General features: G+C 47.8%; 1 protein-coding gene across 1 annotated transcript in view; it reads right to left on the bottom strand.

Annotated features, from left to right (window-relative positions):
* LOC117734697 (integrin alpha-3-like) overlaps positions 1 to 24,256 on the bottom strand; it is a 44,194-nt gene that overhangs the window by 4,915 nt on the left and 15,023 nt on the right. The window contains exons 5-24 of the mRNA XM_034538943.1: positions 21,809 to 21,915; positions 21,607 to 21,699; positions 21,276 to 21,335; positions 20,296 to 20,449; positions 19,541 to 19,734; positions 19,370 to 19,458; positions 19,144 to 19,277; positions 18,509 to 18,586; positions 18,167 to 18,234; positions 16,405 to 16,541; positions 7,701 to 7,844; positions 5,921 to 6,018; positions 5,161 to 5,329; positions 4,863 to 4,949; positions 4,672 to 4,751; positions 4,500 to 4,577; positions 4,311 to 4,413; positions 4,066 to 4,242; positions 3,791 to 3,898; positions 3,544 to 3,654 (exon numbers count right to left, since the gene is read on the bottom strand). Of these exons, the coding sequence (XP_034394834.1) occupies positions 3,544 to 3,654; positions 3,791 to 3,898; positions 4,066 to 4,242; positions 4,311 to 4,413; positions 4,500 to 4,577; positions 4,672 to 4,751; positions 4,863 to 4,949; positions 5,161 to 5,329; positions 5,921 to 6,018; positions 7,701 to 7,844; positions 16,405 to 16,541; positions 18,167 to 18,234; positions 18,509 to 18,586; positions 19,144 to 19,277; positions 19,370 to 19,458; positions 19,541 to 19,734; positions 20,296 to 20,449; positions 21,276 to 21,335; positions 21,607 to 21,699; positions 21,809 to 21,915 (2,269 nt within the window). The remainder of the gene's footprint in view (positions 1 to 3,543; positions 3,655 to 3,790; positions 3,899 to 4,065; positions 4,243 to 4,310; positions 4,414 to 4,499; positions 4,578 to 4,671; positions 4,752 to 4,862; positions 4,950 to 5,160; positions 5,330 to 5,920; positions 6,019 to 7,700; positions 7,845 to 16,404; positions 16,542 to 18,166; positions 18,235 to 18,508; positions 18,587 to 19,143; positions 19,278 to 19,369; positions 19,459 to 19,540; positions 19,735 to 20,295; positions 20,450 to 21,275; positions 21,336 to 21,606; positions 21,700 to 21,808; positions 21,916 to 24,256) is intronic.

Genomic DNA, 24,256 nt, shown 5'->3' with positions numbered 1-24,256 from the left:
ACATGGGGAGCTAAGCTGTGAGCAGATCTGGCCTCCACCAAAACTGCTCTCTGGGCCCGAAGCAGACCTGCAAGAGGAACCGCAAGCTGAACCACAGGTGGAGATAATGCCCATGGTGGAGGTAGCTGGTTTTTCGCCCATGGGGAGAAAGAAACATTGATGAAGCAATGACTCATGTGATAAGCCAAAAGAAAAATCTGGATCAATTCGAAAAGACTCTGATTTCTTTCATGGGAGAATACAGGCCAACCATGACAGAGATTCGTCGGATGCTGAGCAAGATGCTCCAGCTGGACTATCACAAAATTGCATCGGTGTTTACGACCGAGAGGTTGGCCCAACGACACGTTGATCATGACAATGAGAGCAAGACAAACCAACCATACATGTGCGCTGTCAACAGGCTCCTGCAGGAATGCAGAACGGCTTTTCCACCGGTTATGAGCATGGCTGATAACACATCGATGGATCAGAAGCCGGAGGAGAATTGCGCTGCTTTCCTGGCGAGACTCACAATAGTCTTTGACCAGCACAGTGGGCTAGAGAGAGGCAGAATGGGAAGTACTCCTCTTGAGCCGTATGAGGTGCATCTGAAAGAACATTTCCTGAGTAAAATGAACCCTGAGGTGGCAGTGAAAGTTGTGTGAAATGGAGGGAGGCGGACCTCGACACCATACTGCAATATGCTGAGCACGCGGAAGAACTATTCAAGAGCAAGGTACGAGAACAAATGGAGAACGAGAAGAAAGAAACTAAGCCTCGTCAGCGCAAAATCGAAGATGCCCAGCTGACCATGTATGGTGGTATGGAGCCCGAAGAAGAAGCTGATGCAATACAAAACCAACCAAGACATGTGGCCAGAGAATGGAGGCGTGAGGAGAGAGGACCGAGAGGAGACAACTGTCAGGACCGAGAGAGGTGGAGAGGTAGAGACTCTGGCCCAAGGCCAACAAGAGACTGTGTGCCACCAATGTGGCAAGCATGGCCACTGGAGGAAAGACTGTCCGCATGCCCCGTGGAATAAGAGAAAGGCCGGTGGGAGAAATAGGCAAAGGTCTGACTGACTGAAGGAGCAGGTGGCGGAGCGGACCCCAGAGACGGACCACCTGACGCACACGCATTTCCACACAGAGGGGGAGTCAAATTCTGATTTGGATTATGACAATCTTGTACATGCGATACACACATATGCGATACACACATTATAAACTAAGCAAAAACTACTCAGTTTTACCACTTCTGCCCTATCCCTCCTAAGAAAAGTGGCAGATATTGCAGAACGGTTGGCTCGGTAGGGGTATCAATTAATGAATGATACACAACGCTGTTGTCTTGTGTATTAGACAATGTCACAATCAAACACTCATTTCTGCTATCTGATTGCTGCTCTATAAATTTGTTGGGCAGAGATTTTGATTTTTGGAATTGTTCTCACATCGGGCCCTGATGGCCTCATTGTGAGCAGGCAAGAAACCGAACAGATGATGAAATATGATCCGTCGGATCTGTGGTCCATTTATGAGTGGTCTTTAGGATCATCTGAGAGAGACACAGAAGCATTACACCTGACTGATTTTGCTTCAAAACATTCGCCACATGCGGAGGGGCACATGCCTGCTGAATCACTACATTGCGCCGCACACATGTCACGTGGGAGGGATGAAGGGTTTGAGAATGTATGGTTTGGAGTGAGTGAAAAGGAGAGAGAGAAGATATGTATGATGGACATTTATTGGACTGAAAATACTGCTGCTGTCTCTGTTTCTCTGTCTCCCACACAATCTGAGTTGTTCAAGGGGGAGTTTCCTCATGTTTCCTTGGCAAGAGACCCAGGAATGGAGTGGAAGGACATGGCGGAGTGGCTACGCAGACAGACACTGCTCTCTGACTTCAGTCCCACAGAGGATCCTGGTAAACTGTACAGTGCACAAGGTGACGTATACAAAACAAAATGTACATTAATTAACAGTAAAAAGAGTTACTCAACTTGTGTTTGATCAAACCATACACACCATGGTTTCAAAGGTTACATCTGTCGACATGTAATTTCCATCACAGAGAACAGAGTACCTGAACAGGTAGTATGCAGAGTATCTGAGCAAGTAGAGGACGGAGTACCTGAACAAGTACTATACAGAGTACCTGAACAGGTAGTGAACAGAGTACCTGAACAGGTAGTGAACAGAGTACCTGAACAAGAAGAGAACATAGTACCGGAGAAGGTAGTATACAGAGTACCTGAACAGGTAGAGAACAGAGTACCTGAGCAGATAGAGAACAGAGTATCTGAATATGTAGTATACAGAGGACCTGAACAGGTAGAGAACATAGTACCTGAACAGGTAGAGAACACCTCCGTGACTTTCACTGGTTACCGGTGGCCGTCCGCATCCGCTTCAAAACATTGGTACTAGCGTACCGTGCTGCGAACAGATCGGGTCCAGTCTACATCCAGGACATGGTCTAACCTCACACCCAGGACATGGTCTAACCTCACACCCAGGACATGGTCTAACCTCACATCCAGGACATGGTCTAACCTCACACCCAGGACATGGTCTAACCTCACACCCAGGACATGGTCTAACCTCACATCCAGGACATGGTCTAACCTCACACCAGGACATGGTCTAACCTCACACCCCAGCCCGTTCACTTCTCTCGGCTTCAGCCAATCAGCTTGTAGCTCCGTCACTTCGAGCTAAACACTCAACAAAGTCACGACTGTTTGCTGTGCTGGCTCCTCATTGGTGGAACGAGCTCCCCATTGACATCAGGACAGGAAGTCTCTACAGACTAAAAACACATCTTAGTGACTACACCTTGAATAGGGAAGGTAGAGCCGCAGTAGCACTTTAGTAGCACTTTAATGTCCCTTACCGATAACACTTTGTAGTTTAGCACTTTAGTAGCACTTAAATGTCTCTTACTGATAGCACTTTGTAGTTTAACACTTTAGCAGCACTTAAATGTCTCTTACTGATAGCACTTTGTAGTTTAACACTTTAGCAACACTTAAATGTCTCTTACTGATAGCACTTTGTAGTTTAACTTTAGTGAAGAAATTGTACTTTCTCCATTCTTGTTGTTCTGAGTTTGTACTCATGGTTGAATGCACTTATTGTAATTCTCTTTGGATAAAAGCGTCAGCTAAATGACACCTGAGCAGAAAGAGAACAGAATACCTGAACAGGTGGTATAGAGAGTACATGAACAGGTAGAGAATTGAGTACCTGAGCAGGTAAATGACAGAGTACATGAGCAGGTAGAGGACAGAGTACCTGAACAGGTAGTATACAGAGGACCTGAGCAGGTAGTGAACAGAGTACCTGAACAGGTAGTATACAGAGGACCTGAGCAGGTAGTGAACAGAGTACCTGAACAGGTAGTATACAGAGGACCTGAGCAGGTAGTGAACAGAGTACCTGAACAGGTAGTATACAGAGGACCTGGGCAGGTAGAGGACAGAGTACCTGAACAGCTTCCTCAAGGTTGTTATTATTATTATTAGGTTCATTTAAAATATGATAAAGGTGTTCGTACCTCTATCATCGTGGAGTTCCACAGTCTCGCTCTGACTGTCAGAGTTACTGAGTTGTTCATGTTGGTGAGAGGACAGACGAAGGTCTCACAGGTAGCTCCGTGACCACAGTCCTGCACACAAACACACATTTGTACTTCTATACCTAAGGAATATCTTCTACTAAATCTATTCTCCAGCCCATGCAATCAAGTATTAACCCTCAAACTAGGTGGGGGGGGGATTGAAGAGGGATCAGAGTGTTTGTACCAGGACGTAGGACGTTTTCTTCTGGTGGAGGACAGGTAGAGCTTTCTCTCTCTGCTCCTCCTTCTTCTCCTCCAGACTCCTCCTCTTTTTCTTCTCCTGCTTTGACAGCTGAGAAAACAGGAATACTAACTCATAAACAGACCGTTTGCTCAGGATCAAATGTTTCAGCTGAAAGACATTAAAAGTTTTCTCTGTCATCTTCATTGTGAGTTTGTAAATATGAACCATGATAAACAGACCAGGTGAGTCATATTAATATGAAGCCCATGTTTTACCAGCAGGTTGAGGGGGTTGATGATGTCGCCCGGCGGAACACAGCGAGTCTCAGATGAGCCATTCATTTTGATCTCTGTCAGGTACAGCAACCACTTCCCATTGGACACCTCTGTTGGCCAATCAAACTCCACCTGCAGGTGGCCCAGGTGGCCCAGCGGCTTCCCACTGACGTGCACCTATCGGAGGAAGTCGTGGGTTATCACCTAACCTGGTCACGCTTCAGGCAGACTAGTTTTAGACGAACCTGTAAGGTGAAGAGCAGCAGACTGCCAACATCCTCTGTCTCCTTCATGTCCGACTCACCGATCACATGACCACTGAAGGAAACCCGACCTGGAGGAGGGATTCTGTCAGGACACAATCAACTAGTAAGAGAGGTGAGGTCTTCAGGTCAGAGGTCAACATGATGTGTTCTGGGCTGAGTGGTGCTTACAGAATGAGAGACGTCTGCAGAGAATACTGCACCAACAAGGAGACGGAGACAGGAAACAGATCTGACTGCTCACTGAACCTGAAGACACACAGGAGACACAGCTCAGTCCCAGTCCAATAGGACACCTTGAGACAGGTGTGTGTGTTTGTCTGTGTGTGTGTGTTCGTCCTACGTGGATAGTTGCAGCAGAGACTGAATCTCTCGGGTGTCTAAACTGATTTCAGACGTCTGAAATATTATCAACACCTGAACCTGAAATACAGAGAGACGAAGAATCAGATCCATTAGTGTCTCAGCCGGAGCTGTAGTGGATCAGGCTGGACTGTCGTGGATTCACTAAACGACTGTCATGACATTATGTACCTGACGGTTGCTTTTGAACGGGTTCCCCAGCTCACACAGAAGAACAGCGTCCTCAACAGAACACTGCATCACCGCCTGGATGTCACCCTGAAAAACAGACAAACAGTAGTGGCTATAGGAATCTCAAGTCCCAAGTCCTTTAGGGTCAATCAGAGTCAGTCAGTCAGTCAGTCAACTCCTTCATGGTCATTCAGTCAATATCTTCAGGGTTAGTCAGGGTCAGTCAGTCAAGTCCTTCAGGGTTTGTCAGGGTCAATCCTTCAGGTGAGTCTCAAGTCCTTCAGGATAAAGTCACCACCTTTGTTCGGACTCCGGAGTAAATGAGTGATGGTGGGATGCTAATGTTCAGAACGGCATTGTGAGCGTCCTCTGCTTGTCGGCCCGGAGACGGTGTGTTGCTGATATTGACCTCCAGAAACAGTCTGTTAAAGTTGGTGTTGTAGTACAACACCTGCTGGTCCTTCTGCCTGGAAACACACAAACAACGACATGAAAGCAGCAGTGTGAAGTCATTTGCAACCCATTAGTTAAGAGCTTATGTCGTGACCTGGTCAGGGAATGCAACGTTAGTAAATGGTAAATGGACCTGTACTTTATAGATCTTTTCTAGTCTTCCGAACACTTGAAGCTCTTTAACACTACATGACATCATTCACCCTTTCACACCCATTCATGGACTAAGGTGCCAGTTTGAAGATGAATTTCAAGTCAGGTTTCAAGTAAAGTCCCACAACCTTTAGGGAAAGATTCAAGTCAGGTAGTCATGTCATCAAGTCCAAGTCATGAAGAAGAATATTCATCTTTATCCAAGTTCTAAGAACATAAAGTCAAAGTCATGGCCGAAATCCTCAAGGCAAGTGACGTCCCAGGTCTTGTAAGACAAGTTCAGGTCATCTTTCTGGTGCGAGTCAAGTCACAAGTCAAGTCCAAAGTCTTTCAGTGTGAGTTAAGTACCGTGTCCTTTAGGACGACTTAGAACCCACAAAACTAACATATTTTGAAAGAAAACTGTGTTTTCTTTCAGTGAACCCATAGTCAGTATGTAGGACTTCACTCACACAGCGAAGGGGTTCTGGTTCTCATCTGTGAACTGGGCCATCATCTGCAGATTACTATGGCAACGGTTATCAGGACCACAGGCCTTCTGGATGTGGATCTGATGGATGAAGAGAAAGACATTCATACAGTCAGTGTTGCTTTAATTCAAACTGACTTCTGATGGATCCCTCTCCCCGGATGGAAAGAAGCAATAGATGTCATGTTTACAGATGAACAGCTTTACAAGACATTCAATGAATATGACAGAAATGTATGAATATTAGTAGTAGGCATGGACCACGATTCAGATTTCCACAATCCATGAAACAGGAGAAAGAGGGGAGAGGGGCATCAGCAGGGCCACGGCAGGAGGCCAGCCCACTAGGCATGAGACATCGCGAAAGAAGCCAGACCAATGAGGCCAGGCCTTTGAGCCAGGAGGCACAGAGAAGGAGGCAAGGTCATTGGGAAGGAGCCCAGGTCTAGACCAGTAGCTGGATGCAGGAAGCCGGGGCAAGGACCCACGACCCAGGACCAGCTTCAGACACAGCCAGGTCCAATGGACCCTATGAGATATGAGGTCACAAAGACTCCGGGGAGGAAATAGAATTAGTAATGTGCAATGGAGAGATGTACATTCGTCCATAAGGAAAGAGAGAAGAGGAGAGAGGAGCTCAGTGTATCCTAAAACATCCCCCAGCAGCCTATAAGCCTATAGCAGCATATCTAGGAGCTCGACCAGGGCAAACCTGATTCAGCCCTAACTATAAGCACTATTAAAGAGGAAAGTCTTAAGTCTATTCTTAAATGAGGTGACTGTGTCTGCCTCCCGGACTGAAAGTGGAAGCTGGTTCCATAAAAGAGGAGCTTGATAACTGAAGGCTCTGGCTCCCATCCTACTTTTTAGGACTCTAGGAACCACGAGTAGCCCCACATTTAGTGAGGACAGCTCTCTAGTAGGGCAATATGGTACTACAAGCTCCTTAAGATATGACAACACTCATGTGAAAATGCTGTTCATCGATTTCAGTTCTGCATTCAACACCATCATCCCCTCCAAACTGAATACCAAACTAGGTAACCTTGGCATCAACACCTCCCTCTGCAGCTGGATACTGGATTTCCTAAACAACATACCCCAGTGTGTTAGGTTAGGTAATCACACCTCCTCTACCCTGACCCTGAGCACTGGCGTTCCACAGGGCTGTGTGCTGAGTCCTCTCCTCTACTCCCTGTTCACCCACGACTGCGCACCTGTACATGGTTCCAACACCATCATCAAGTTTGCAGATGACACAACGGTGGTGGGCCTCATACTGCTCTCTTTGCACTGCTGGTCGGATGCTAACCGACATTTTGTTGCCTCAGTACCTGTACTCTGTGCAATGACAATAAAGTTGAATCTGATCTGAATCTGATCTGAAGGAATCTCTTCTTTAAATGTAGCTACAGCACTGTCAGTTAGACATCTGGTGTAGAAACTTTTGACTAACGGTGTACACTCTGGTAGTATAAACTCAAAAGTTATGAGGTAATGGTCTGACAGAAGAGGGTTCTGTGGGAAGACCTCCAAATGCTCAATGTCAATGCCATATGCAAGAACAAGGTGGAGGGTGTGGCCAAAGCAATGAGTGGGTTTCTGTACTCTCTGACAGAAGCCAATCGAGTCCAACAATGAGTTCTTGAGTTCTGATGGATTCTATTTACTTCTGACCTTGGATCGGACTTTGATCTGGATTCTGCAAACAATCTTTTCTGATGGGTTCTGATCGAGGCTATGAAGGATATTTGGGTTCTGACCTGGGTTCTGATGGGTCGGGGTGACTGGCTCAGTACAGGGAGGCGCTTCAGGTCCTGTACGGCGTTTCTTTTCTTGGGAAGCTTCTCGTACAGAGAGACGTTCAGGGAAAACACCAGAGGTTCCACTTTGTCTCGGATCGGATTCTGCAGAACAAAGAACAGAAGAACCTCAGAACCTTGCTTGAGGGTGCGTTGAAGCATTCCAGAGGGTCTGTCTGTATATGGTAAATAGACCTGTACTTGTTTATCTCTTTTCTAGTCTTCAGACCACTCAAAGCTCTTTAACACTACATGACATCATTCACCCATTCATACCCTGATGGGAGGGGCTACAGTTCCACCTGCACATCAGCAGTAACTAACATTCATACACTGTAGAACAGCTACAGGAACAATTTTGGTGTCAAGTGTCTTGCAAAAGGAACCACCGATCCTCTGATTGAAGGACCCTGCTCAACTGTCTGTCTGTCTGTCTGTCCCTCTCTCTCTCAGCGAGAGTGTTAGGATCCCTGTCTGTTGTTAGTGTTGGCTCCCCTCTTTGTTCCCCTCCTGTCCGGTTTGTTGTTGTGTGCTTAATGTTTTGCTTTTTCAGTCTACAGTCTCCACCTCCGGTTCCCGCCCACTACCACGCCCCTCTCCTTTGGCTCAGCTGGGGCTCGTTGCCCTAAGTGCCGCCAGCTGTTTTAAGGACCATGGCATTCCCTGACGGGTTGTCAGATCATTCCGGTCACCAGTCTGGTTCCTACTGCATGTTGGGAATCACCAGATCTCTACCGATCCCGTGGGTAGCAAGGACTTGAGCTCGGTTGAGTTGCCCTCCCGACTCCAGCGAGGGAAGACTCGCGCCTGATCAGCTGGTCAACTCTGATCATTGTTTTGTTTGTTTTATTCTTTGCTGTTTTTTCCTTCCCGATCAATTAGGGAAATAAAGATCCTGAATCTTAAGGTCTGCTGCGTGAGCGTGCGTTTGGGTCCTCCACACCACACAACCCTAACAGAATAATCTGACCAACATGACGGACCCAGCAGCCGCAGCAGCATCGCTTGCGGAGGAGAGTCTGCAGAGGGCGATCTCGTCGCAAGGCAATCTCCTCGGACAACACCACCTGATGCTGCAGAACCTCCTCGACTCCCAGCGTTCCATTGGGTCCCAGATGGCGGAGATAGGAGGTCTGTTACGGGATGTCGCGCTGCACCGTTTTCCCCAGCCCGACCACCAGCCCCGTTCCTCTCCGCCGCAGCCGGTTCTGCAGGACTCGGCTGGCAACCATGAGTCTTTTGTTCCTTCTCCTGTGCCCTATGGCGGAGCGTCCGGGGAGTGCAGAGGATTTATGCTCCAGTGTAATTTTGTTTTTGACCAACAGCCCCGCACATTCGCCTCGGACAATGCTAGGGTGGCTTATATGGTGGGGTTGCTGCGCAGCAGGGCACTCGTCTGGGCTGAAGCTTGGCTCGTCAGACGCTCTCCTGCCCAGGTTTCCTACACGCGCTTCGTGGAGGAATTCAAGAGAGTATTCGACCACCCGGTGTACACCCGGGACGTTGTTCAGCGCCTGCTCAGTCTTCGTCAGGGCTCAACTAGCGCAGCGGAGTACTCTGTGGATTTCCAGATTCTGGCCACGGAGTCTGGTTGGGACAAGGAGGCACTAAGGGGAATTTATCGCAGCAGTCTTTCGGATTCTCTGAAGGACGAGTTGGCCGTCAGGGAGGAGCCGGGGTCTTTGGATGAGCTCATCACGCTCTCCATCAATATCGATAACCGCATTCGGGAACGTCGTCGGGAGAGGAGCTACAGGCCTTCCTATCCTGTCCGTCAGTTTGCTTCCACTTCCAGCTCTCAGCCTCCGAGCCTGTTCCGACGTTCCAGTCTTGCGCGCCCCCGCTCTCCTCCCTCGGCACCTCCCCCTTTGGAGCCGGAGGAACCGATGCAACTCGGCCGGATTCATCTCTCTCGGGAGGAGAGAGAGAGAGACGCCTCCGCGCTGGAAGCTGTTTGTACTGTGGTGAGTCGGGACACCGCATGGCCGTTTGCTCTGTTCGGCCAAAAGAGAGAGCTCGCTGGTAAGAGTGGGGAAGCTAGCGGGCGGTTCAAGGTCAATTCCCCATTCCAGATCTCGATCGCTATTTCCTGTCACCCTGGGCTTGCCATCTGGGCCAGTGCACCTATCGGCGCTCATCGATTCAGGGGCTGAGGAGAGCTTTTTGGACACTGAGTTCATCAGGAGTCATGGGATTCCGGTGGAGGCGTTAGAGTGCTCTCAGCCGGTGTACGCACTGGATGGCAGCCTACTGGCAGAGATAACTCACTGGACTCAGCCTATTTCCCTGCTCGTGTCTGGTAACCACAGTCAAAAGACCCGGTTTTTCGAGTTCCCTTCCCCGCAAACACCCCTGGTTCTGGGACTCCCCTGGCTCAAGGACCATAATCCTCAGATCGATTGGGCTGGGGGTCGGATCACCGGTTGGAGTCCCGCCTGTCACTCCCGCTGCCTCAGATCTGCTGTGCCCCGGCAGCCTAGTCTTGTAAGCAGACATGACGCTTGTCCTAGCCTCGCCGCAGTGCCTCGGGAATATAGGGACTTGGCAGAGGCATTCAGTAAGGAGCGGGCCCTTTCACTTCCTCCTCATCGTCCCTACGATTGTGCCATTGACCTGCTTCCGGGCGCGTCACTTCCCACGAGCCGGTTATATAATCTCTCCCGGCCTGAGCGTGAGTCCATGGAGAAGTATATAACCGATTCAGTCGCCGCAGGAATCATACGGCCCTCTTCTTCACCTGTGGGAGCGGGTTTCTTCTTCGTCTCCAAGAAGGATAAGAGTCTTCGTCCCTGCATTGATTACAGAGGTTTGAATCAGATTACCATCAAGAATAAGTACCCCTTACCACTTATCTCCTCTGTTTTTGAGTCCTTAGCTGGAGCCAAGATTTTCACGAAGCTGGACCTCCGTAACGCTTATCACCTGGTCCGAATTCGTGAGGGGGACGAATGGAAGACGGCCTTTAACACACCCCTGGGACATTTTGAATATCTGGTGATGCCGTTTGGTTTGACCAATGCCCCTGCCGTTTTTCAGGCCCTTGTGAATGACGTCCTCCGCGACTTCCTAAACCGTTTCGTGTTTGTGTATATTGATGACATTCTCATCTTCTCCCCAAGTCCTCAGGAGCACACTAACCATGTCCGCCAGGTCCTGCAACGGTTGTTGGAGAATCAGCTCTTCATCAAGGCGGAGAAGTGTGAGTTCAACGTCACCTCTGTGCAGTTCCTGGGCGTCTTCATTGAGGAGGGTCAGGTGAGAAAGGACCCCGAGAAGGTGAAGGCAGTGACTGAGTGGCCGGTACCCGCCTCAAGAAAGAAGCTCCAGCAGTTTCTGGGGTTCGCTAACTTTTACCGCCGGTTCATTCGGGACTACAGCCGAGCGGCAGAAACACTGACACGGCTCACCTCCTCCAAGGTACGTTTTTCATGGTCCCCTGAGGCTGACAAGGCTTTTCAGTCCCTCAAGGAGAGGTTCGTCTCGGCTCCAATCCTGGTTCACCCGGACGAGACTCGCCAGTTTGTTGTTGAGGTGGACGCCTCTGACACCGGCGTCGGAGCTGTACTCTCCCAGCGGTCAGCTGCCGACTCCAAGCTTCATCCCTGTGCTTTTTTCTCTCGTAGACTTTCTCCGGCGGAGAGAAACTATGACGTTGGCAACCGTGAGCTGTTGGCCGTCAAGCTGGCCATGGAGGAGTGGAGGCACTGGCTGGAGGGATCAGTGATCCCCTTTGTCGTCTGGACCGACCACCGGAATCTGGAGTATATCCACACGGCTAGACGCCTCAATTCCCGACAGGCCCGCTGGGCTTTGTTCTTCACACGTTTTAACTTCACCATCACCTTTCGGCCAGGGCACAAGAACACCAAGCCGGACGCACTTTCCCGTCAGTTTGCCCCGGTGGAGGGAGATTCTCCTCCCGACACCATCTTACCTGCCTCGTGCATGCTTGGTGCTGTTTCCTGGGAGATCGAGAGAGTGGTACGTGAGGCCCAGCAGACCCAACCTGACCCCGGAGGGGGCCCCCCGAATCGCCTGTTTGTCCCTTTGGCTGTCCGTTCCCGAGTCCTGCGGTGGGCCCACGAGTCCCGTCTCTCTGGCCACCCCGGCATCCGCCGGACAATAAGCTGGCTCCGCCGCTCCTTTTGGTGGTCGTCTCTCGAGGCGGATACTCGCTCATTTGTGCTGGCCTGCGCTACGTGCGCCCGCAACAAGGCTTCACACCGACCCCCCGTGGGGTTACTACGACCACTCCCTGTGCCTCAACGCCCGTGGTCTCATATTGCAGTGGACTTTGTCACTGGTCTCCCCCCATCAGACAGCAACACCGTCATTCTGACGGTGGTGGACCGGTTTTCGAAGGCCGCCCATTTCATTCCCCTGCTCAAGCTTCCATCAGCCCGTGAGACCGCCGACTTGCTGGTTCTACATGTGGTTAGGCTTCATGGGATCCCTGCGGACATAGTTTCGGACCGTGGGCCGCAGTTCTCTTCCCAGTTGTGGAAGGCATTCTGTCACACCCTCGGCGCCACGGCCAGCCTCTCCTCGGGGTTCCACCCACAGACTAACGGCCAGACCGAGAGGATGAACCAGGAGCTTGAGGCCATCCTCAGGTGTGTGACCGCCACCAATCCCTCCTCATGGAGTCGTCACCTCCCGTGGGTCGAGTATGCCCACAATTCCCACACTTCTACCGCTACCGGGCTATCCCCATTTGAGGCCTCCATGGGCTATCAGCCTCCACTGTTCCCTAGCCAGGAGGTCGAGGTAGCTGTCCCTTCAGTCCAGAGCAGTGCTCGTCGTTGTAGGCGCGTGTGGAGGGAGACTCGGGCTGCTCTGCTTCGCACAGCTGAGCAGAACAAGAGAGTGGCGGATCGACGTCGTGTTCCAGCACCGGCCTACCGTGTTGGACAGTCGGTTTGGCTTTCGTCCAGGGACATCCCCCTCCGCACAGAGTGTAGGAAGCTCTCCCCCTGTTTTAAGGACCATGGCATTCCCTGACGGGTTGTCAGATCATTCCGGTCACCAGTCTGGTTCCTACTGCATGTTGGGATTCACCAGATCTCTACCGATCCCGTGGGTAGCAAGGACTTGAGCTCGGTTGAGTTGCCCTCCCGACTCCAGCGAGGGAAGACTCGCGCCTGATCAGCTGGTCAACTCTGATCATTGTTTTGTTTGTTTTATTCTTTGCTGTTTTTTCCTTCCCGATCAATTAGGGAAATAAAGATCCTGAATCTTAAGGTCTGCTGCGTGAGCGTGCGTTTGGGTCCTCCACACCACACAACCCTAACAGAGAGAACTTGGGACTGAGGTACATACACACACAAGTACATAGCTCACTCATTCTCTCCAGAGGATGATCCTATCAGGCTTTATTGCTTCCATGATCTGTCTTCTAGCGCCACCCCCAGGACAGATGTGGCAGCAGTGAAGCCTGCAGGCTCTAGGATGCGCTAACAGTGAGCTAACAGGGTGATAACAGTGAGCTAGTAGTGTGCTAAAAGTGTGCTAACAAGGTGATAACAGTGTGCTAACAGTGTGTAAATAGGGTGATAACCGTGAGCTAGTAGTGTGCTAACAGTATGCTGACATTGTGCTAACAGGGTGCTAAATGTGGCTCAGTGTTTAGCAGGTCTGTCTTTCAATCAGAGGACCGGCGGTTCAATCCCCGGCTGTGCAAGCCCTAGTTGATGTGTTCTTGAGCAAGACACTGAACCCCCAGTTGCTCCCTGGGCGCTTCACTGCAGCCCACTACTCCTTCATTTCAATTCAATTCAGTTTATTTTCTAGCCCAATATCACAAATCACAAACTCCCCTCAGAGGGCTTTACAATCTGTACACATACGACATCCCTGTCCCAGGACCTCACATCGAATCAGGAAAAACTCCCCAAAAATAACCTTTCACAGGGAAAAAAGGGAAGAAACCTTCAGGAGAGCAACAGAGGAGGATCCCTCTCTCCGGATGGACAGAAGAATAGATGTCATGTGACCAGATGAACAGAGTTACAGAGTTACATAAACACATTACATGAATATGACAATGTATGAATGGAACTCCAATCAATGAAACAGAAGGAGGTAGAGAGGAGGTGGGGCGGGGCATCAGCAGGGCCAATGGGAGACCGGCTCACCAGGCATCAGACACCGCCAGGTTCAATGGACCCTATGAGATGTGAAGTCACAACGACTCCGGGGATGAAGCAGAGTTAATAATGTTGCAATGGAGAGATGTAAATTCATCCATAAGGAGAGAGAGAAGAGGAGATAGGTGCTCAGTGTATCCTAAAAGATCCCCCAGCAGCCTATAACAGCATATCAAGGGGCTGGACCAGGGCAAACCTGATTCAGCCCTAACTATAAGCACTATTAAAGAGGAAAGTCTTAAGTCTATTCTTAAATGAGGTGACTGTGTCTGCCTCCAGGACTGAAAGTGGAAGCTGGTTCCATAAAAGAGGAGCTTGATAACTGAAGGCTCTGACTCCCATCCTACTTTTTAGGACTCTAGGAACCACAAGTAGCCCCGCATTTAGTGAGCAGCTCTCTAGTGGGGCAATATGGTACTACAAGCTCCTTAAGATATGATGGTGCATCACCAATCAAGGCTTTGTAGGTGAGGAGAAGAATTTTAAATGTGATTCTTGATTTTACAGGGAGCCAGTGCAGAGCAGCTAATACAGGAGTCATGTGACCTCTTTTCTTAGTTTTTGTGAGTCCACGAGCTGCAGCATTCTGGATCAACTGGAGGGACTTAAGAGACTTATTAGAGCAGCCTGATAATAAGGAGTTGCAGTAATCTAGTCTGGAAGTAACAAACGCGTGAACCAGCTTTTCTGCATCTTTTTGAGACAAGATGTGCCTGATTTTTGAAATGTTACGTAGATGAAAAAATGCAATCCTTGAGATTTGCTTAACGTGGAGTTAAAGGACAAGTCTCGGTCAAAGATAACGCCTAGATTCCTTACAGTGGTGTTGGATGCCAGGGCAATGCCATCTACAGAAACCACATCACCAGATAATTGATCTCTGAGGTGTTCAGGGCCCAGTAAAATAACTTCAGTTTTGTCTGAGTTTAACATCAGGAAGTTGCAGGTCATCCATGTTTTTATGTCTTTAAGACATGCTTGAAGCATATATAAGGTAAATAAAATTGGTCCAAGCACAGAACCTTGTGGAACTCCGTGATTAACGTTGGTGGTCATTGAGGCTTCATCGTTTACAAATACAAATTGAGATCGATCTGATAAATAGGATTTAAACCAACTTAGTGCGGTACCTGAAATGCCAATCGACTGATCCAATCTCTGTAATAGGATGTCATGATCAATGGTGTCGAACGCAGCACTAAGGTCTAATAATACCAGTACGGAGATGAGTCCTTTATCTGATGCAATTAGGAGGTCATTTGTAATTTTCACCAATGCTGTCTCTGTGGTGTGGTGAAACTGAAACTCCTCAAATAAACTATTCAGATGTAGGAAGTCACACAACTGATTTGCGACTACTTTCTCAAGGATCTTAGAGAGGAAGGGAAGGTTGAGGATCGGTCTGTAGTCAGCCAACACCTCTGGATCAAGAGTGGGCTTCTTCAGGAGAGGTTTAATTACAGCTACTTTGAAGGAATGTGGTACATGGCCTGTTAGCAAAGACACATTAACAATATCCAGCAGAGAGGTGCCAATTAAAGGCAACACGTCTTTAAGCAGCCTCGTTGGGATGGGGTCTAAGAGACAGGTAGACGGTTTAGAAGTAGAAACCGTTGAGGACAATTGGTCTAGGTTAATGGGAGAAAAGCTATCCAAATATACACCAGGGCATACAGCCGTTTCCAAGGCCACTCCTCTTGATGACAGATCGGCAGTAGTTGAGGGCAAGAGATCATCAATCTTGCCTCTAATAGTTCAAATCTTTTCATTGAAGAAGTTCATGAAGTCATTACTACTGAGGTCTATAGGAATACACGGCTCCACAGAGCTGTGACTCTCTGTCAGCCTGGCTACAGTGCTAAAGAGAACCCTGGGGTTGTTCTTATTTTTCTCTATTACTGATGAGTAATAGGCTGCTCTGGCAGTACGGAGAGCCTTTTAATATGTTTTAAGACTATCTCTCCAAACTAAGCGTGATTCTTCCAGATTGGTGGAAGCCATATATTTAAGGCTTTCGTGAAGTTTGCTTTAGGTTGCGGGTCTGAGGGTTCTACCAGGGAGCAAACCTCCTTTGCCTCACTGTCTTTTTCTTCAGTGGGGCTATCAAGTCTAGTGTCATTCTCAGTGAGCCTGTAGCACTATCGACAATATGATCAATCTGGGACGGACTAAAGTTAGCACAGGAGTCCTCCGTCACATTGAGACGTGGTATTGAATCAAATGCAGAAGGAATCGCTTCTTTAAATGTAACTACAGCACTGTCAGTTAGACATCTGGTGTAGAAACTTTTGACTAACAGTGTACACTCCGGGAGTATAAACTCAAAAGTTATGAGGTAATGGTCTGACAGAAGTGGGTTCTGTGGGAAGACCTTCAAATGCTCAATGTCAATGCCATATGCATACCATTCTTAATAACTAAGGATGGTCAATGCAGAGAAGAATTTACCCACAAGTGTCCTTTTCTTTCTTTGTTCTTCTTTAACAGGGTTCTAGCAGTGTGCTAACAGAGTGTCTCACCAGAAGCTGGACGCTCAGAGTTTCACAGTGTTTATTCGGCATCGACAGGAAACCGGAGTATACGCTCTGTCCGTTGTCACGGAAACGGAGGCGGGACTTGATGCTGGTGACGTCAGCAGTGATGGTGAAGTGGATGGCTGAGAGACAGACAGAGAGACAGAAAGACAATTAAAGAAACTAAACAGTTGTTCTAAATATTTTTCTTCAGACAAAGAAATATAATTAATTTAAATTCCATCAAACTTTGAGCAAAATTACAGGAACTTTGTATCTCTAACATCTACAGTCTGACCCTTTAGACTCCTGAGACCCAGACCACTCAGGTCAGGGTCTGACCCTGTAGACTCCCCTGAGACCCAGACCACTCAGGTCAGGGTCTGACCCTGTAGACTCCCCTGAGACCCAGACCACTCAGGTCAGGGTCTGACCCTGTAGACTCCCCTGAGACCCAGAACACTCAGGTCAGGGTCTGACCCTGTAGACTCCCCTGAGACCCAGAACACTCAGGTCAGGGTCTGACCCTGTAGACTCCCCTGAGACCAGGTCAGGGAATGTATGACAGCTAAATCTGGTGGAAATGTTTTGATCCATAACGAGTAATAATAAAAAAAGATTTGAAGACATTTAAGTTTTCATTAACTTTGAGTAATAATTGAGTACTTATTAAATATAAATAAATATATATATATATATATATATATATAAATAGTTGTTTTATACATATGTATGAATATGTGTGTGTGTGTGGATGTTTGGTGTTGTAGCAACAATGTGACCTTGTCTCTGATTGGTCAAAATTCTGAGACAGAACCAGGACACACAGAGTGCCCCAAGGAATACTGAGTGTGTGCGTGGGTGTGTGTGAGAGTGTGTCTGCGTGAGTGTGTGTGTGTGTGTGTGTGTGTCTGTGAGATGTAATATTATCAGTCATTTGTAATGTGATTTATCATTCACAGAAACACACAGAAGACCAGGACACACAAGGACACAGTCTGATGTGGTCTGGCATGCAGTGTGTGTATGTACTTTCTCTCTCTCTCTCTCTCTCTCTCTCTCTCTCTCTCTGAATGAATGTTGCAACAACAATATTGTCAAAGCACGAGACATAGTAACACAAAAAATATACAATTCATACGGATAATAATAATAACAATATGACAGAAATAATTACATTGAAAGAAAATACAATTGTTTCTTGGGACACAATAAAAGGTGTGTGTGTGTGTGTGTGTGTGTGTGTGTGTGTGTGTGTGTGTGTGTGTGTGTGTGTGTGTGTGTGTGTGTGTGTGTGTGTGTGTGTGTGTGTGTGTGTGTGTGTGTGTGTGTGTGTGTGTGTGTGTGTGTGTGTGTGTGTGTGTGTGTGTGTGTGTGTGTGTGTGTGCGTGCGTGCGTGCGTGCGTGCGTGTTGGTCACTCACTGTCCCTTGGGCTGTGGCCTGATAGGACATATGTTGCAACAACAATATTGCTAATCTCTCTCACTCACTCACTCACTCACACACACACACACACACACACACACACACACACACGCACACACACAGGAAGCGTATGAACATTAACAGCCTCGTAAACAGTCCATTTGTCAGGTTAGCAACATAAGCTAAGCTAGCAGCTCTTTGATCAGCAGCCGTTTCCCATCATGCACTCGGTATTTCAGGCAGTGAAATGATATCCTTGATATTTCAAAAATAATAATAATAATAAATGTCTGAATATTTAATATCTGCATGTCATTATAATGCGTATGAGTGTTTACTTACTGATGTTGTCTCTGTCGCTCCTCTCTCCTATGCTGAAGATGTAGGAGAAACACACCTCCACCTGAATGCTGACACACACACACGCACACGCACACACGCGGTTGACTGTAGCTCATGGGAGAGTGGTCGTCCCGTAACCACAAGGTACCCAGTTCGATCCCCTCTCAGTGCTTGAGCAAGACACTGAACCCCCAGTTGTACCCCCACTGCTCCTTAATTACTAAGGATGGGTTAAATGCAGAGAATATTTCCCTCACTGTGGGGCTGATAAAGGATCAATTATTATTATTAAAATATGAGTCAGGCTGCTACCAGCTAACAATTCGTGGGTTTAAATCTCACCACAAATCACAAGTCTTCGGCTCAACGACGTCTGGAGAAGCTCTGAGGGTTTTATTGAGGTGAACGACTGGACGAGTTCTGAGGACAGCAATCAATCAATCAATCAACATATAAGTAAAATATTTCTTATATAATGCAAAAGTCATTTGAAAATACATAAAACATTAATTTAGTGTTGCTGCATCACATGAATGAAGAGTACTGTTTACTAATGTAATATATTATCATATAGCTAGTTATAGTAATGTAGTAGTTATATAGTACATCGGTAGAGTTTGTACTGTGTACACAGTTAGTTAATAGTGTTCATGGATGGTAACAGGTAGTTCTAGATAGTTACAGATAGTTATTGATACAGGTAGTTAGAGGTAGGTATTGATGGTTACAGGCAGTTATTGGTAGTTACAGGTAATTATTGGTAGTTACAGGTAGTTATTGATAGTTACAAGTAGTTATTGATAGTTACAGATAGTTACAGGTAGTTATTGGTAGTTACAAGTAGTTATTGATAATTACAGATAGTTACAGGTAGTTATTGGTAGTTACAGGTAGTTACAGGTAGTTAACTACCAATAACTAATGTAAAAGTAGAAATTCACTTGATAGTTCCAGGCTGTGGTGGAAGGTTGAGGTACCTGAGCAGAGCGACAGCGTCATCCAGAGAGCCCACCAGCAGGTCTGGATACTGGTTTCCATCAACATCCAGACCTCCAGACAGAGAGTATCCAAAGGTCCTGAACACCGGAGAGACCCTGCTACCCCGGATCACCTGTAGGGGAAACAGGGGGTTACAAGGGGACAGGTTATAGGTGTGAACTACACAGGGACTGCCATCAATCAGAAGAGAGTTCACAGCCAGACCTGACTCGGTTCTGTAGAGACCCCCTCACTGCTCCCGGTCCAGATCATCACACTTCCTGTTTCATGGAAAGGCGCTCCGACTGCAAAGTCTGCAACACCACAAACAGGTCAGTGTCTCCATTGCCGGCTAAATGCTCAAATCATTACGATGGTCTCGGTTCATCACCGCACCCTGGAAGCCATCCTGGTCCAGGTCTCCAGCAGCAGCTACAGCCATACCAAACGCCGACCCGCTCGGTCCTGTCAGCACCGCGCTGGGCCGAGGATCAAACCAACCACCTTTGTTCATGTACACATAAACTGCCCCGCCCGCCTCCTGCTGACGCTGGAAGTAAAAAGGAGCGCCCACCAGAAGATCGTTCCATCTGCAGGAGTCAGACTTGTTTTAGACTGGATCTGCTACTGATTATGTTTATTATACTTTGTGTTATGTTTAAGAATAGCTCTCTAAACTTCCACATTTGCAACTTGAAGTTTTTAGACTTTTGGCTGGTGGAGGGTAAAAAAACTACCGTCTCAGAAGTTCAATTCAATTCAATTCAGTTTATTTTGTATAGTCCAATATCACAAATTACAAATTTGCCTCAGAGGGCTTTACAATCTGTACACATAGGACATCCCTGACCTTTGACCTCACATCGGATCAGTCACAAAGACTCCGGGGAGGAAGCAGAGTTAGTAAGGTGCAATGGAGAGGTACACATACGACATCCCTGTCCCAGGACCTCACATCGGATCAGGAAAAACTCCCCAAAAATAAAGTTAGCACTCTTCTCAAGTCTGTTTGTTCATCACTTCATTGGTTTATAATATAACTTATTGTTTATTTTAAACAATAACAAATATGTGTTGACCTACTTAAAGAAAGTAAAGTCATGGAAAGTTTGAACCTTTTTGTGTGACCACATTATGAATGGGTCCATTACCCATCGTTGTTGAGGTCGGCGGTTGTCACGGCGTTCCCGAAGTACGAGCCCGTCTGCTCGCCGCGTAGAGTCTGCTGAGTCGTCAGGGAGTGCGAGTGTTTCACAGCCAGCAAGACAGAACCACGGGCGTCCTCTCTACTGTCCTTAGGAGCTCCTGTTCCCCATTACAGGGGCCATTACAGGGACCAATACAGGGATCAATACAGGGACCAATACAGGGATCAATACAGGGATCAATACAGGGATCAATACAGGGACCAATACAGGGATCAATACAGGGACCAATACAGGGATCAATACAGGGATCAATACAGGGATCAATACAGGGACCAATACAGGGACCAATACAGGGATCAATACAGGGACCAATACAGGGACCAATACAGGGACCAATACAGGGATCAATACAGGGACCAATACAGGGACCAATACAGGGACCAATACAGGGATCAATACAGGGATCAATACAGGGACCAATAGAAGGATCAATACAGGGATCAATACAGGGATCAATACAGGGATCAATACAGGGACCAATACAGGGATCAATACAGGGATCAATACAGGGACCAATACAGGGACCAATACAGGGATCAATACAGGGACCAATAGAAGGATCAATACAGGGATCAATACAGGGACCAATAGAAGGATCAATACAGGGATCAATACAGGGATCAATACAGGGATCAATACAGGGATCAATACAGGGATCAATACAGGGACCAATACAGGGACCAATACAGGGACCAATACAGGGACCAATAGAAGGATCATTACAGGGATCAATACAGGGACCAATAGAAGGATCATTACAGGGATCAATACAGGGACCAATAGAAGGATCATTACAGGGATCAATACAGGGACCAATACAGGGACCAATAGAAGGATCATTACAGGGACCAATACAGGGACCAATAGAAGGATCATTACAGGGATCAATATGTCAATCAGCTGTTAATGTATTCAGAATTCACCTGTTACTATGGTTTCATCATCCTGAGAGAGGAGATGCAGAGCCTGAGTCACCGAATATCCTACACACACACACACACACACACACATATAAACATCCATAACTGAACAGAGCACGTTACACCCACAGAGCAGAGGTCATATAGATGTCACCTTGCCACTCGTAGCTTCCAGGTGACATATACAGTATATATATATATATATATATATATATATATATATATATATATATATATATATATATATATATCAATAATACATCATGTAAACACATGTGTTCCATGTTACACTGAGGGAGGATGAGGAGGAGCAGCATTTAAAGGGACAGGCCACCTATATAAATGTTTCTCCGCTGCAGGTTGGGGAAGACGCTCCTCTGGGTGTCAAAGACAACATCTGGGTTCATCCAGGAGATGTGGACGTTACCTACAACACACACACACACACACACACACACACACACACAGGATATAAACATCCATAACTGAACAGAGCAGACGTTACACCCACAGAGCAGAGATCATATAGATGTCACCTTGCCACTCGTAGCTTCCAGGTGAGCCGACGATGATGTCGGTCTGCGTGATGGAGGCCGAGATCCCCATGTTGCACATGACCTCACTGCTGACATCACCCAGGTAGCTGAACACACACAAGCACAGGTTTACTGACATGAGACATCAGATGTCATGCGACCTACCTGTCATGTGAACTAGCTGTCATACGACCTACCTGTCATGTGAACTAGCTGTCATACGACCTACCTGTCATGTGAACTAGCTGTCATACGACCTACCTGTCATGTGAACTAGCTGTCATACGACCTACCTGTCATGTGAACTAGCTGTCATACGACCTACCTGTCATGTGAACTAGCTGTCATACGACCTACCTGTCATGCGACCTACCTGTCATGTGAACTAGCTGTCATACGACCTACCTGTCATGCGACCTACCTGTCATGCGACCTACCTGTGATGTGAACTAGCTGTCATGCGACCTACCTGTGATGTGAACTAGCTGTCATGCGACCTACCTGTGATGCGACCTAACTAAAATGCAACCTACCTGTCATGCGACACTGTCATGTGACCTAACTGTCATGCAACCTAACTGCCATGCGACCTATCTGTCATGTGACCTAACTGCCATGCTACCTACCTGTCATGCGACCTAACTGGCATGGTACCTACCTGTCATGCGACCTAACTGGCATGCAACCTACCTGCCATGCGACCTACCTGCCATGTGACCTAACTGCCATGCGACCTACCTGTGATGCGACCTAACTAAAATGCAACCTACCTGTCATGCGACCTAACTGGCATGCGACCTACCTGCCATGCGACCTACCTGTGATGCGACCTAACTAAAATGCAACCTACCTGTCATGCGACACTGTCATGTGACCTAACTGTCATGCAATCTAACTGCCATGCGACCTATCTGTCATGTGACCTAACTGGCATACTACCTACCTGTCATGCGACCTAACTGTCATGCGACCTACCTGCCATGCGACCTACCTGCCATGTGACCTAACTGCCATGCGACCTACCTGTCATGCGACCTAACTGGCATGCAACCTACCTGTCATGTGACCTACCTGTCATGCAAGCTAACTGTCATGCGACCTAACTGCCATGTGAACTAGCTGTCATACGACCTACCTGTCATGTGAACTAGCTGTCATACGACCTACCTGTCATGTGAACTAGCTGTCATACGACCTACCTGTCATGTGAACTAGCTGTCATACGACCTACCTGTCATGCGACCTACCTGTCATGTGAACTAGCTGTCATACGACCTACCTGTCATGCGACCTACCTGTCATGCGACCTACCTGTGATGTGAACTAGCTGTCATGCGACCTACCTGTGATGTGAACTAGCTGTCATGCGACCTACCTGTGATGCGACCTAACTAAAATGCAACCTACCTGTCATGCGACACTGTCATGTGACCTAACTGTCATGCAACCTAACTGCCATGCGACCTATCTGTCATGTGACCTAACTGCCATGCTACCTACCTGTCATGCGACCTAACTGGCATGGTACCTACCTGTCATGCGACCTAACTGGCATGCAACCTACCTGCCATGCGACCTACCTGCCATGTGACCTAACTGCCATGCGACCTACCTGTGATGCGACCTAACTAAAATGCAACCTACCTGTCATGCGACCTAACTGGCATGCGACCTACCTGCCATGCGACCTACCTGTGATGCGACCTAACTAAAATGCAACCTACCTGTCATGCGACACTGTCATGTGACCTAACTGTCATGCAATCTAACTGCCATGCGACCTATCTGTCATGTGACCTAACTGGCATACTACCTACCTGTCATGCGACCTAACTGTCATGCGACCTACCTGCCATGCGACCTACCTGCCATGTGACCTAACTGCCATGCGACCTACCTGTCATGCGACCTAACTGGCATGCAACCTACCTGTCATGTGACCTACCTGTCATGCAAGCTAACTGTCATGCGACCTAACTGCCATGCGACCTACCTGCCATGCGACCTACCTGTCATGCGACCTAACTGCCATGCGACCTAACTGCCATGCGACCTAACTGTCATGCGACCTAACTGCCATGCGACCTACCTGTCATGCGACCTAACTGCCATGCAATCTACCTGTCCTGCGACCTAACTGCCATGCGACCTAACTGCCATGCAATCTACCTGTCCTGCGACCTAACTACCATGTGACCTACCTGTCATGTGACCTAGCTCTCATGGGACCTACCTGTCATGCGACCTAACTAACATGCAACCTACCTGTCATGCGATCTAACTGTCAAGTGACCTAACTGTCATGTGACCTAACTGCCATGCGACATACCTGCCATGCAACCTAACTGTCATGCGACCTAGCTGCCATGCGACACTGTCATGCGACCTAACTGCCATGCGACCTACTTGTCATGCGACCTAACTGCCATGCGACCTACCTGTCATGCG

This window comes from Cyclopterus lumpus, chromosome 8, assembly GCF_009769545.1.
Source record: "Cyclopterus lumpus isolate fCycLum1 chromosome 8, fCycLum1.pri, whole genome shotgun sequence".
NCBI lineage: Eukaryota > Metazoa > Chordata > Actinopteri > Perciformes > Cyclopteridae > Cyclopterus > Cyclopterus lumpus.
Note: the sequence above shows the minus strand (reverse complement) of the source record. Positions and strands in the feature narration are given on the sequence as shown.